Source organism: Aspergillus caelatus (assembly GCF_009193585.1).
Source record: "Aspergillus caelatus strain CBS 763.97 unplaced genomic scaffold BDV27scaffold_136, whole genome shotgun sequence".
NCBI classification, from domain to species: Eukaryota; Fungi; Ascomycota; class Eurotiomycetes; order Eurotiales; family Aspergillaceae; genus Aspergillus; species Aspergillus caelatus.
Genome location: NW_022475399.1, coordinates 41,303 through 55,210, shown reverse-complemented (window position 1 = coordinate 55,210; position 13,908 = coordinate 41,303). Strand labels below are relative to the sequence as shown.

At 47.2% G+C, this 13,908-nt stretch overlaps 6 protein-coding genes across 6 annotated transcripts; 5 read left to right on the top strand and 1 right to left on the bottom strand.

The window, feature by feature from the left end:
• Window positions 1-796: 796 nt before the first annotated feature.
• Window positions 797-2,063, bottom strand: BDV27DRAFT_131205 (uncharacterized protein). The gene is made up of 3 exons (XM_032067580.1): window positions 1,612-2,063; window positions 1,294-1,547; window positions 797-1,224 (listed from the first exon to the last, which is right to left on the bottom strand). The coding sequence occupies exons 1-3, from the start codon at window positions 1,980-1,982 to the stop codon at window positions 1,004-1,006; spliced, it is 846 nt and encodes a 281-aa protein (XP_031925712.1). The 5' UTR covers window positions 1,983-2,063; the 3' UTR covers window positions 797-1,003.
• Window positions 2,064-3,856: 1,793 nt separating this feature from the next.
• On the top strand, window positions 3,857-5,100 carry BDV27DRAFT_131202 (uncharacterized protein). Its single transcript, XM_032067579.1, has 4 exons — window positions 3,857-4,332; window positions 4,404-4,648; window positions 4,705-4,935; window positions 4,992-5,100. Exons 1-3 carry the CDS (start codon window positions 3,977-3,979, stop codon window positions 4,905-4,907), a joined length of 804 nt encoding a protein of 267 aa, XP_031925711.1. The 5' UTR covers window positions 3,857-3,976; the 3' UTR covers window positions 4,908-4,935; window positions 4,992-5,100.
• A 951-nt stretch (window positions 5,101-6,051) lies between these two features.
• BDV27DRAFT_146814 (carbon-nitrogen hydrolase) lies at window positions 6,052-7,192 on the top strand (the record flags this gene model as incomplete). The annotated part of the gene is made up of 5 exons (XM_032070643.1): window positions 6,052-6,342; window positions 6,402-6,488; window positions 6,520-6,615; window positions 6,696-6,754; window positions 6,826-7,192. 5 exons carry the CDS (start codon window positions 6,052-6,054, stop codon window positions 7,190-7,192), a joined length of 900 nt encoding a protein of 299 aa, XP_031925710.1.
• Window positions 7,193-8,814: 1,622 nt separating this feature from the next.
• Window positions 8,815-9,561, top strand: BDV27DRAFT_159574 (uncharacterized protein; the record flags this gene model as incomplete). The annotated part of the gene is made up of 1 exon (XM_032072893.1): window positions 8,815-9,561. One exon carries the CDS (start codon window positions 8,815-8,817, stop codon window positions 9,559-9,561), a length of 747 nt encoding a protein of 248 aa, XP_031925709.1.
• Window positions 9,562-10,392: 831 nt separating this feature from the next.
• BDV27DRAFT_146812 (uncharacterized protein) lies at window positions 10,393-11,952 on the top strand (the record flags this gene model as incomplete). Its single annotated transcript, XM_032070642.1, has 2 exons — window positions 10,393-10,617; window positions 10,681-11,952. The coding sequence occupies 2 exons, from the start codon at window positions 10,393-10,395 to the stop codon at window positions 11,950-11,952; spliced, it is 1,497 nt and encodes a 498-aa protein (XP_031925708.1).
• Window positions 11,953-12,608: 656 nt separating this feature from the next.
• On the top strand, window positions 12,609-13,699 carry BDV27DRAFT_159572 (short chain dehydrogenase/reductase family protein; the record flags this gene model as incomplete). Its single annotated transcript, XM_032072892.1, has 2 exons — window positions 12,609-12,645; window positions 12,696-13,699. The coding sequence occupies 2 exons, from the start codon at window positions 12,609-12,611 to the stop codon at window positions 13,697-13,699; spliced, it is 1,041 nt and encodes a 346-aa protein (XP_031925707.1).
• Window positions 13,700-13,908: the final 209 nt, after the last annotated feature.

The window sequence follows — 13,908 nt, the reverse complement described above, 5'->3', positions numbered from 1 at the left end:
ATGATATTAGTCCAGGTTCTCATCAATCCTCATGTAAGTCTTTGTAACCTGTGGAATATCGGCATTGTCCTGTAAAGCCTTTCAGAAAGGCGCCATGTCAGTACGTCACGAAGGCCTGGGATTAGTCTAAGATATAACATACTCACTATGAAAATGTTTATTGTAGTAGGGTGTACCTGTTAAGATGTACTCAATGAGTATACCCTGTGGTCAGGGAAACGTTATAGCTTCATATTGCACACTCAACTGAACGAATAATAAGGGATACGACAGTACGGTATACTGCTGTACAATATGAAGAAGATAACCACGCACTCTGTGGTAGGCCATTTTGGCCATACTGCATACCAACCCAACGCCCCAAAAGCGGGACAGCTCGCTGCAATTGGCAATATCAATCCAAAATCCGCGGATGCGCAATGACCAGGTTTCTACTGATCCTAGACAAGGCCGGGGTATGTTAGCCTGCTTTAACGGTGCAGCACAGTGACTGTGGACCGAGAGTTGAGTGGCCCCGCCCGTTGGCCGACTGAGAGTTTCGCCATGGGGCGCTGGGTGCTGATGCTGAGACGAACACAGAATACTTATTCTTGTTCTAGGGTATGAACGCCACTCCCCAGTAAAGCCGACTGGATCAATCTAATCCATCTAATGCTTGCATGGCATTGGTAGAGTCTGGAAAGCCATCGATGTGGGAGGTAAGGAATTTTTGACAGTAGAATACTGGCTATTGCTATGTCTCACCAGAGCAACATTTCCTTTACCCACTGATTTTAGACTTCAACGGTAGCTCTAGTAAAGCGTGCATACTACGATATATTTATCGAGCTGAGACATGGTACAAGAAAGCTAGGGCGTTCTGGATACTAACGAGTGGATGCGTAGTTACACGAGCCCAGGTAGCCAAGAGTTAGATATCCACATAACGCGAATCCTCTGATAAGCTTCCACAGACAGCAGTTTACGATCGAAGGTCCAGAGGAGCCACAACGGCCAACCGGGCTTAAACACTGATTTCACCGTCAATCGGGTGATCAACCTGGTTGGCAGCGGTATCATCGATAAACTTTTGAACATCATCTTTGACTCTGTCCCACTGGTTTTCGTTCAGACTAAGATCGGTCAAGTGAAAGTCAAAGCCCATCTTGACCTCTTGATGGGTCGTCTTGTTGGAAACATACTCAACCATCTCGGCAGTGATCGAGTAGTTGATAATCCGGAAGTCTGCATTAGACAATTAGCGACATCATCACAGCATCAGTTGAAAGAACAGAGGACAGGCAATCCACCTACATGTCCGAACGTCATCTGTGGTCTCATCATAGAGGAACACGTGAAAGAGTGACCAGACAGTGCGAGACTGCACCTGGTTCTTGTTCTCGACAATGAGATTGGCAAGGCCAGAAAACACATCTTCGATGGTCTTCGAGATGCCAGTAATCCCATCAAGAAGACCGACAAGCATGTCCGAGATCATGCTGAGGTGAAACTCAGTCTTTGTAGTATCAATGTGGTTCTCTGAATAGACCTCATTATTGTGCATAACCCTATCACAACGATCTCAAGTCAAACCAGGCCTTAGCAATGGGTCAGGAGCGATGATTGACTTACCAGGCACAATCTTCGGTAAGAATTGTGTCGACCACCTTATTCCGGTAGTCAGAGCGTTTCAACCCTGATTCTGGACTCGAATCACTTGGCAGAGTCCCATCGGCCTTTCGGTGTTTAACCTGAATACCAGCGTGGGTGTCAAGCCACGATTGCATTAGATTCATCGCTTCTTCGAGCTTCAAGACACGGTCATGAAACCTCGAAGGGATCTGGTTCGCATTGACGTTGATGTAGCTCCGGGTGTTCGGGTCATCCTTTCCCATGTCAGCGTCGCTCGGCTTGTCTTCATCCTTGTAGCCGCTGCCCGGCGGGGGAAGAATGATGGGTATTTCTCCAAGCGCGGAGAACTTTTGATTTTTGAAGGCAGACATTGTAGTGAACGAAAGGAAGCTTTAGAATACTAAATGTGAGAAGATGTATTCAAGGAAGAGATGATGTGTATGTTTCTGGTTTAATTGAAAGCTACATAGGACTCCAATGGCCTCTCTTTATACTTTGTCTCGGTGGTGAGCGAACGCCTTTACCATACAGTTCAAGTCGCCATGCTACATCATTGTACTGTGGAATAACACGCGGAACGGTTAGACCATACAATCGAATACTTTGCCACCCAGCCAATATGTGACAAGATTTGCCATCCGATCGAAGCCAGACGCAAGCCACGTAAGTGTTTGTGTATGTATCCTATCAAGACATGCACAGCAGTGCAAGGACTATCGGTGTGCCATTATTATCGAAGGTAGGATTAGACTGGTCGGAGCGTCTCCCCTTCCCCGGTTATTAGTATAATAATCTATATGTTATGCATGCAACAGACAGGGATCCAGGCGTGCATCCGCTGCTTCGTTGGCTTAGTGTGATATCGGAACTTCCGGACAAAACACCCCTGTCTGTGGACGTTGGCGGCTGGCGGAAAAGTCTTCAGCTGAATTGGTGCGGGGTACAACCGTTGCTTATTATTCGTCAATGAGACAGTATTCTGCTTGGCAAAAAATGCCCGAGTACCTTTGCTGATGTGCATACACATATGCAGGCTGCCCGGAGAGTTGATATCCACCCCACTCATGGCTTGTGAAGCGGTATATTCTCCCCGAAATGGCCGTTGGTATGTAAGCCTTGCTAGGATGAGGCCAGGTTGCACAGAGTTATGCATATAGAGCGATGCGACGTGATTATTCGGTTTAATTACCCGACCAATATGGGACACCGTCGGCTTGGCCTGTTATTGTTAGTTGCTTTGCCCCTGCCCATCGGCGGGGAACCTGAATGGAATGTGCAAAGTTTGAATTAGCATAACTCGATATAGTTATGTTCCTAGAACCAGGTCAGTTCGTAGAAATGGTATCTCGAATCATATTATAGGGCCTCATGGGGTAATAGTAATAGAATTTATGATTTGCGTTGGGCATATATACGAAGAAAGTGGCGGCATGTCGTCGAAACCAGATAGCTCGTTGTATTTGATTATCGTCCAATAATTCACATAAATGTGGACAATGCCCTTGTAAGCTGACCCTGCTATAGCATGTGGTAGATTTCCCACAAAGCCCTGTAGTACTGATGCAACTGTGAGGTCTGCCAAGCATGGGAGGTATCTGAACACCTCGCTGCATACAAATCCCATCGGGGAAGAGATTCAATCTTACGTTGCATAGCTAGGTTAGGAAATAGAGCAGTGTGGCATTTCGGATGCACAACTACTGGGTGTCTTCCAAGCTTGCTGCATTTGTCCTATTACAACTCAAACTTCATCGTGCATGTCTCCAGCACGCTGTGCGCGGGGCACCCATTTGAATGGCCTTCTTTTTTGATCCTTGCAAGCTAAGACGCATCATGGAGGACTGTCTAGATTCATCTATTCAGCTGAGTTTGGAACATTAAACATGCGATGCTTCCGACATTGCAGTTCAGTACGTCATTCTATGGCCACGCAATCTCAGGAGGAACTAATAATTGGGACGGGCTACTCACCTTGCACTAGTCAAGGCTCCAGCGTCAACACGGATTGGATGGCTGGCACCTTCGTATAGGGTTCAGCCCTCGACAGCACCTTGTGTTTCGTCACAGGACTAGGAATATTTCAAGAAACAGCCCTGTCACTGCAGAGTGGAGGAGCCAAGGGTTTAGCTGGGCTCCGTAAAGCGAGCCACTAACTCGCAGACGCATTCCACATAATGAGAAAGTGAAGCTAGAACACGCAATCCTTACTCTAATCACTAGGATAAGGAATGCCTCACCTCCTCGGATCGCCTCCGGTGACAAGTCTTGAATTGGAGTATTTAACCGTATCAATCCTCCTACATACCGAGGCCTCGAACGCATAGCTCTACCCTCGCTTTATACTAGTTTAACACAAACCTCCACAATGTCCCCATACACCCACCTACCTGCTGTTGATCCTTCCCTCTTGTCAAACAAACAACATGCAAGCATCCTCAAGGATCCAGAGGTAGACGTTACAAATGACTATGGAACCCCTAACCTTCTTTTCTTTTACTTTGTTCCTTTCCTCCCGGATGACAGAAAGCCCGATCTTCAAGCTCTGCAAGACGAGATCCAGTCCTGGAATGCATGGGAGCTCGGTCAGACGGAAGTTCAGGTTAGGCACAGGATTGCGGACAAATCACTTCCCAGTGATGATTCCACCGCTTCCCGTGTGAAACGAACCAACTATCGAGCCAAGGTCGTTGACTATCTTAGGGAGTTGAGCGAAACGACATGGTGAGTACTCAAAACATAGTCTCTAATGCTGGTTTGAAGGGCAGGGTTCTAATAAGGAATCACTCCCTAAGGCTCGTTAAAAATGCCGACAGCCATAGCGGGCCATTCTCGGCGGACATAGACGTGGCCGAAGTGAATGGAAAGATCCGAAATGTACTCAAAGGTTTCTATGGCCAGGAGTTGCTACCTGCTCAATTCTCGGTCATTCTGAACATCATTACCGATCTAATTGCGTCTCAGCCTGATACTGACAACAAGTATTTATTCACTTACGTCAATTATCACTATGACGATGATCAGAAAATCTTTAAGCCAGGTATGTATGACCCATAGAGATTATTGCGTTTCAGGCTATACTAAGGCCTGGCCCAGATATCCGTCAGCTACAGTTCAGTGTAACGCAGACAACCGCGGAAGAAGGGAAGGACACAGTCAAGCTGGACATATCGAACTTGAACCATGTGTACTCTTTGCTGAGAGAGAAATGGAGGAGTGTCCGCCACGAGGCTGAGGAGATTATCGAAGCTGGCGAGAAGATTCGCAAGGAAATGGCATTAAACTTTTATTTCAGCTAGGGACTGTTTAGCTGTCTGTCCTTTCTTGGTAGTGTGCTTATGTCTAAGACCTATGAGTACCAATAGAATCTAATTAATCAGCAGATATTTGGTCCATGGTCTTGCCCGATTTCCGAAGCTGCCGGAGGTTAGCGATGGCGTACGCCACATCAGTACTCTAGATGCCTTGGTGGTGCCTTGGTAGGGTGACTCGGTTCATCTTGTGCCTTTTTTTTCTTTTCTTTTCTTTTTTTTTTTTTGGTATAGAAGGTATAGTTTATCTGCACTCGAGTTCTAAGGATGTTAATTCTACTAACGCTGCCTCTATTGGAGTTAAGTTGAATGAATTGTGTTGGTTTTCTACATCTTAAAAGTCGGTCCACAGTATAACTCCAATTCCCACTGTAAAGTTACATCCACAATACATACTAGCAGAATAATTTCCGACTTGCTCATGTTAACGTCCCAGTATAAACATGGGGGACTGAACTCAGGCTTGTTGAATATAGACATATACAGGCTGATATCAGCTTTGAATCATAATGGCATCCCTGAATGCATTCCATGTGCTTATGAACAGACATGGAAACTTAACTTTCACGGGCCACGTAAGTGATAGTTATTGATAATGCATGAGTTGAGAGATCAACTACAGGGTTTGATATGTTCTAATATAAGGCCACACCTCTGAGCCTACTGTAACCTGCAACAACAGCGGCGTCCGGGGACTCTCGCATGCCGATCTCCTGTAAGCTGGGCACGCAGGCGGGGCATTGCGGCTGAGGGACCCATCTAAGATTCAATTGCATAACTGGTTGGAGGGGAACTGGCGGTGTACCTCCACTTGATTTAGTTCAAGTATTGGACATAGCTGGCGCGAGTGGCACTGCTGCGCTGAGGGTTAAAAGACTGAGAATTGTCGATTACCAGAAATTTCCAAATTCTTTGATCGGCCTATTGACCGCGACACCTGTGTATCTACTATGTTTAACAAAATCCTAATCTGATACAATGATCCCGCCATAAACTATCCCCTTTAACAAAAGAGTATAATAGTAGAGTACTTCTCGGTTCCAACTCTGAATTTATAAAGACAAGCTGATGGGTCTTGTCCTATGCCACTGCGTGCCTTGTCCTTTCACAGTACGAGCTCTTTACGATGAGAATGTCTTATACTATTTTACTACCTTCGGTATTGTACCACGGAGGCCAAACCGTGGGGTTGACGTGTACTCCACCAGATGCGTTTCCTTCTCTCAACGGTTCCGCTTTCAAGGTTGCAGCGGTCCGCGAGCCTCCAGTTAGCTTTGCGCTACCTGTAGGGCTCAACAAGACGTGGGTGGATTTGGACCTACATGGTAATATAGCTCAGGCAATCGAGATAATCCAGGAGGCAAAAGCAGAAAATGTTGCTCTCATCGCGTTTCCTGAGCTCTGTTTTCCTGGCTATCCAGTGGTGAGCCTACACTTCGAGGCCTTCTAGTGGCTACTTTGCCCTGCTAATACGCGAGGTAGGGAATAAACATGGCCTACACGCCTAGGAATCTTGAGCAATATGTATCTCAATCCATGTCCGTTGATGGCCCGGAATTTCAACAACTGGTGGATGCGGCTACGCCCCTCGGGTGTTGAGCGTGACATTTGGTCTGACGGAGATCCCGCCGGGTTCGTGGTTAAGATCACCCCGTATGGCCGTATCGGCATGCTCGAGTGCTGGGAACATTTTCATGTGAGTGGTGATCCATGTCCAGTCTGTTCAAGGGTGGTGAGGGCGAAGAGGTGCACGAGTTTAACACTCTGATCTTCCAGCCGACTATGTACTTCCCCATGCTGGCACAGCTAGAGAATATTCACATCGCCGCATTCCCGTGAGTCACTCCTTCATCTGCTCCCCTGCACGGTACCAAGATGGTGCAAGAAACTGATTGTCTATGAGAAGCTTTTCGGCAGATTTAGGGGTCGACCCAACAGCTTGGAAGGACGGCGAGGTAAGTCTCGCCGCAGCGCGCTGGTATTCGGCGAACATGGGCGGCACCGTTCTGATGCCGGCAGCGGGGTCCGCCGCTATCTTTGTCAATGGTGGTAAGACAGCCAACATCACCAATGCAACGGCCAATCTCTCCTGGAGATACGTGACAACCACCATCGACACCACTCAGTTCTTCAACACTGCTTTTGACATCAATGGTGAATATAGCTGGGCTGCACTGAAGCAGGTCATTGAGAATTATCCTTCCTATATTCCAAAGGTGGATAGTAGTTTCTTTGACAAGAAGACCGTCAACATTCACAATATCACTTCTTGACTTGTCCGGGTCGGGTTGGTCAAATTTCTCTCAAGCATCCCAGCAAGCGGGAATTAGCACTATTGTGACGCAGGTGTGCTACGAGGACAAACCGCAAGGGGCTTTTGATATCAGTCTTTAACCTGAGAAACCTGTGCGCATCTATTTATCATATGCAATTCTATCTTTTATCCCTTATGATTATCACCTCGACGCTCATTTAGTGAAAGGTCCTTAAGTGATGATTTGACTCAACGCAAAAGCTCGAGCATATCGCGTTTGCGCTGTAGAGGATTTATTGGTAACAGATTGCATGCTAGCTTTAACTCTTTGGAGGGCGGGTAGATAAGAAGCAATAGAACCAGTGCAGAACAGTGAGAGTTAGCACCTTAAGTATTATAAAAAAAGTCCTCCTCATTACAATCCATTTCGCCAGTATGCCCCCCTGTTGCCCCATAGTGCACAATATCTCTATGATTTGTCTTAAATGAACAGGTGACCTTTTTTACAGCACGTGCTTGACCTATTCAGCTGATTGGAATCTTTTCCAGATGTGACTTTTATCACATAAGTGGCTCTGCTCTATACAACCTAACAGCCAAAGAACCCCAGCCTGAATCTGTAGCGCGGTTAGCAGAGTGTCAAAGAGTTTCCAGCATTGATATCCACAGTTCGGAAAAGGCTGTCTAGGACATCATACTGTCCATTACTTATATTTGATTTTGTGGTATATTTCAAACTGAGGTGTCACTATCGAGTATCGACACTTAATTAAATTTATTTTTCAGGTTTTACTATATTTATTTGTAAGCTATAATAGTCCAGATAAGTGGACGTTATTGACCAAGCCAGTTATGAGCATGAAATATTTACTATATCGTATACATCATAAGTACCTTACGGCTTCCAAGATTTTTTTTTTGTGGGTACAGTTACTGTCATGGCTCTTACGTCTAAGGGCTGCTCGAATAATCACTAAAGAATACGGAGGATTAAACTAGAAGCGTAAAGGCTATCTATAAGTTCAATGATATAGTATTTAATATAGAAATACATATTGCAGGATATTACTAGAAAATGAGGGGCGTATGACCAGAAGTGGGTGGCAGCCGTGGTAAATTATTAGGGTTGCGGTCAAATTGCTCAAAATGCGATGTATTCTCTGTGAGCTTATGTTAGTCCTTTTGACTTGTGAATAGGCACAGGCAGTTTCATCACAATGCCCGCGCATTAAGGTTCAAGGTGACCACCTGTCCGTTGAGTGGTCCCTAACAAATGAAGTTCCCACGGTTCGTAGACATTTTTCATTGTTTCCCAAGAATAATCTGGGTCCATGCACGCCACATGCGCACTAAATTTATTGACACGGTTATTCAGAAGCGGAATCTATTCCCTCATCCGATATGATTGGTGGCCGTGCCCGTGGGCCTTATTGATATCTCAATCAGGTCTGCTCCAGCGCACTCCACTTTGTCACGCTGTCCAACTAAATAAGTGAATGAAAAATGGTGCTTCCACCTAGAAAGATGTCTTCTAATCTGGCCGTCCTCTTTTGAATAGTGAGGGAGGCTATTCCTTTCCTTTTCTCGTTGTTACGCGAGAGTCAACTCTCTTTCACCACGATATACCAGTCCTATATCGAAATGGAGAAGATTTATCCACGCAACTACGAACCTGTCCACAAGGCAGACAATGATAGAGATCCTAGTGATAGTGATACTACGTTGACAGTGCGGCCACGACGCCACTCCGTACAGCAGTTCCTCAAGCGCAACCTGGCCACGATCACCATCACAGGGCTCCTCCTGATCCTGGGGCTGCTGGTAATTGCACTGATTGCAGCAATCACTCTCCAGCCTGTTGGACAAGCCCTAAGCCTAGAACACTCGTCGGTCTACTTAGACTCCCACCATGACGGCCAGCGACAGTGTCTCCCCGCAGCGCCTCGGACCAGACTCTCCTGCGGCAATTCCACTGACGAGGCTGAAGCGCTCGGTTGCACATATGACCCGCTTTCAGCATGCTGGCTGCACCGGGAGTGTCCGCACGACTATGTGACGGAGTTTACCGAGTTTAATAATGGCAAGCCGTTTATATACTACTATGATAAGGAAATGACGCGTCAGATGAAGGACTATGATGAAGTCGGTCGCAACGTCAACGGGTTCTATTGGACTTCCAACCGGGAACATTTGGTCCACTGTCTATATCTCCTGCGGCGCGCTCATGATGTTCACATGCGTGGGGATCGCCTGGACACAATGCTGGCCGATCTGGAACATACCGATCATTGCACGAACATGTTGACAAATTGGCTACGGAGACCGGATCCTGCGCTAGATGAGCTTGGTACACAGGGCCAAACGCATTGCTTCATGTCCTGCAGTTAGTGTACGGCAATAGTACCGGGAGAGGAGGAAACAACGAAGCACACACACACACACACACACACACACACGAACACAATGGATCTCACTAGTTTACAATATGGCTCTTGCTGTCTCTGTCTTACCGTTTCTGGTCTTCATCCTCATCTTCCTTTTCTCGGCTTTATGTTGTTGTTTTTTTTTTTTTTTTTCCCTTCTCTCTTCAGACTTTCCAGCGAACTTCACCCTTTGTGGATTAATATTATTTCTTTCGATTGAATGCAAGAATTGAGTTTGGCCACCATAAAGGTGCCAGCGCTGAGCATTTTTGCTACCCCCTTGACTTCTCTCTAGTTTTTTTATTTCTTACATGCTTCCTGGTTTGAAAGCCTTTTGGGCAACTTTATAATTCTTGTAGGAGCTTGTCAGTATAGGGAGTCTTAATTTGCCATCCCTTGATACTGGCTAAGTAGCTCAGTCCACTGACTCGCTCATGAAGAGAAACTGGCCATGGGCACGATTCATAGACCCAAAGAATGGAAAAGATAGACAAACTTGGGAGAAACAACATTTTCCAACACATCATTGGGAATAGAAGATTGCAACATAAGGTATGCGGTCCAGAAAGCAATTCAACCATTTTCACTGATCTACATTCAAGACAAACTTTATTCTCTTCTTAACCCACGTGCATTTCCGAGACCGGAAAGATATACATAAATACGTCCATACGGCCGACAACGAATGCCAAATATGCAATCAAAGGGATAGATTTCGGCTGACCCTTGTTTTCTCCAAAAGAGCAACTATCAACACCCAGCAGAACAGTGTTGTAATATCTACGTGTGCGAGTCCATGGGTCTCTTCAGTAAGAACAAGCCGCCTCGTCCCAAAAGGGTTCCGACGGACACCGTCGTACCACTGTCATTCGCAGATGATCAGCCACTTTTACGCGGAATCTCCGTGAATATTACTTACCGATTTGACGATGTACTTGACACAGAGGTGCTTCGCCTTTCGCTGGAGCGGTTGTTAGAGCTGGATGGCTGGCGGAGGCTAGGCGCGCGTTTACGACTGAATGTATGTATTAATTTAGACTGTATGGTGTGGCTGGTATACAACCTGGAGCTGACATCCATTTAGGATAATGGGAAATTGGAGTACCATGTGCCCGCGCAATATGATGCGAAAAGACCCGGAACAGAATTCACGGTGGCGGGTTATTCCATGGGCATCGACAATCATCCTCTGGGAGCCAAGTTCCCTCAAGCTAGCTCGCAACCCGCGTTGGTTGGCTGCCCAACGGAGCTCATGCCTCTCTGCTTAGGACCTCACAGCCCACGGCAGATCGAGGACTGGCTTTACTCAGACAGACCGCAATTGGCTATTCACGTGGTATCGTTCGACGATGCCACGCTCATGACAGTTACGTGGATACACACGTTAGCCGATGTCATGGGGTTGGCCGGCTTCTTCAAGGCATGGACTGCCGTTATGAGCGGACGAGAAGAAGAGGTCCCAGAGTTTCAGGGAATTGGCGAGACCCCATTCCAGCAACTAAGCGAGGGTACTTCAGGGGAGCCCTATGTTAATGATAAGTTCCTGGTGCAAGGCCGTGGGCTATTGTGTTTCGCATTATGGTACATTTTTGAGCGGATCTGGTACCCACGCGAAAAGGAGCGCATAATGTGCATCCCGGGACGCTTTGTGGAACAAATGCGGGCCGACTCACTGGATGAGCTGAAGCAACAGAATAAAGAAGAAGGCGCGCCGTTCCTCAGCGAAAGTGATGTGCTCCTCGCATGGTGGACACAAGCGCAAACGAGGGCGCTGGACCCATTCCGCAATCGCATGACAACAGTCCTAAATGTCTTTGATGTCCGTGGAATAGCACTTCCAGAATCCACCATAAATAATACTGCCTTTGTCACCAACGCCGCCCAAGGATCTTTCACATTTCTACTCGCGGAACAGATCATTAACCACCCAGCTAGTGTTCTTGCATCCCAGATCCGCCGTAGCCTAGTACAACACCGCACAAAGCCCCAGGTTGAGGCTTTCTACGCGCGATACAAGACTCATTCGGAGAATATCCTTGATACACCGTTGTATGGTGCATCGAACGGTCTCATACTCGGTTGCAGTAACTGGAACAGAGCTAGGCTCTTTGACATGGACTTCTCCGCAGCTGTCATAACGAAGGAAACTCGGGGGACTGACTGCACGCATGGTCATGGAAGACCATCGTACATCAATCCTGTACTTCTGGCGCCTGGCCTTTCCTCGCGTAATATCGGAAGGATTGTGGGAAAGGATGCATCAGGAAATTGGTGGCTGGCGTGTACTTTGCGAACAGGCACATGGCCAGCTATCGAGGAGGACCTGAAGGCCTTAGGGACGACGGATATTGGGTGAGGTTGGGGTAGTGTAAGTTACATATATATTCGGGGTTTCATAATTTCTAAAGCACGAACAATGTACTATAACAGCTAGAAATGGTTAAATATAAATCAGAATAACGCTTTTCCTACGTTGATATAATAATGTACAATTATATGTGATCTGTCGTATGCTCGTGTACTACAATAGCAACTACAATTCTAGATAGTATTGCGGGAATATAGCATTATTAGTGATAGCCTGCTCGTGAGACTATATAATAGATCGAATCTCTGAATTGTCAAGCATTGTACCAGAAGTAGGTATTATAATTTAATAGGCTACGAATGCAAGATACTCACTGTTGTACCCCGGTCCCCACCTTGCGAATTCAATTGTTGTATGACAGCGAAATACAACTAGTTAGTACATATTGACTTGTAAAAATGTATTATTAATTGATGATTAATTAAGTTATCCCTGTGTATAAAAGTGCACTGGAGAATCGAATGCATTTTATGCGCGGACCTCGGCTGCCCCCGCTTTATAATTTATCTTAGGGTTGCAGATCATCTGTCACATTGGGTCAGATGCGGTTCCTCTTTATCTTCCCCTGTTGCCTTTCAACCTGTTCCAAACTTATTCACCACTTGTGTTAAAAAGTTGAAGGTGCTGGAATTGCCGCCGCAAGAATGGCACCACACGCGAAGAAATGGCCCTCGAGAGAAGGTGCGCTAACCACCGCTCCCATATCCTTTAGGCGGGCTAACAGAAGCTAGGGTTCACGGCCGATGTGGTCGGTAATTTGATCCACCGCACCCTACTGAGCCCCTGGAAGATGGTACCACTGCTAGTACTAGCCCAGTATACTGTCAAGGGCCGTGAGATCCTCGAGTCGCGCCCGGAGGTGCTCAAGGCCCTCAAAGTGCTAGCCTCGCTGGCTGTCCTTCATCGGCTCAGCGCCTGGCTGGACCGTCGCTCCGTCAATAATGGCTTGAAGGACCATTATGACTGGAACCGTGAAGTGGTAGTCCTGACTGGTGGTAGTGGCGGGATTGGCCGGCGAGTTGCGCAGCTGTTCGGCGATCGCGGCATTAAGGTCGCCATCCTGGACATCGCGCCCCCGGCAGATTCATTGCCAAGCAGTGTACGCTACTACGAATGCGATATTACATCCCCCGAAAATATCGCCGAGGTGGGCAGCAAGATTCGCGCCTCGTTCGGCAAGCCAACCATCCTGATTAACAATGCGGGCATCCTGACCGGCAAGACCATCCTCAGCACCACTGAGGCCGTGACCCGACGCTTGTTTGATGTCAACACTCTTTCGCACTACTGGCTGGCGCGGGAGTTTCTGCCGGACATGATCGCGAGTAACCACGGAATGGTGGTGACTGTCGCCTCCCAGTCTGGCTACACCGTCACCCCCAGCATGGTCGACTACTCGGCTTCCAAGGCCGCTGCCATCGCTTTCCACGAAGGTTTGGCGGCCGAGTTGGTTACCCGCTATCAAGCTCAACGTGTCCGTACCGTGCTAGTTACCCAGGGCTTCACGCGCACTGCCTTAATTAACAATCTGACCCCCGAGGATACCTTCTTGGCTCCCCTTCTACACCCCGACACAGTCGCCGAGGGCATTGTTGATCAAGTCTTGACTGGCGAGAGCGGTAATGTTCTTTTACCCAGTGCTTCTGGGACCCTCGCGCAGCGTCTTCGCGCTTATCCTATGTGGTTCCAGCATTCATTGCGGTGCCGACTGGAGCGGCTCATGCGTGCGGACTAGAAGTATTTTGTGAAGCCGTCTGGGAAATCTTTATAACCAATTTGTCACTTTTGGATACCACTGCACTTGCACAATTTTTGTGGGGTTCTTTTTCTTTTTCTTTCTTTTTCTTTTTTGGCTGTTGAATTAATTTGTACGCAGTGATTATGTGGGTTTCATCTCAGACCCTCTAGGTAATCGAAGCTGAGAACTGCTCTTTCCAGGGTACC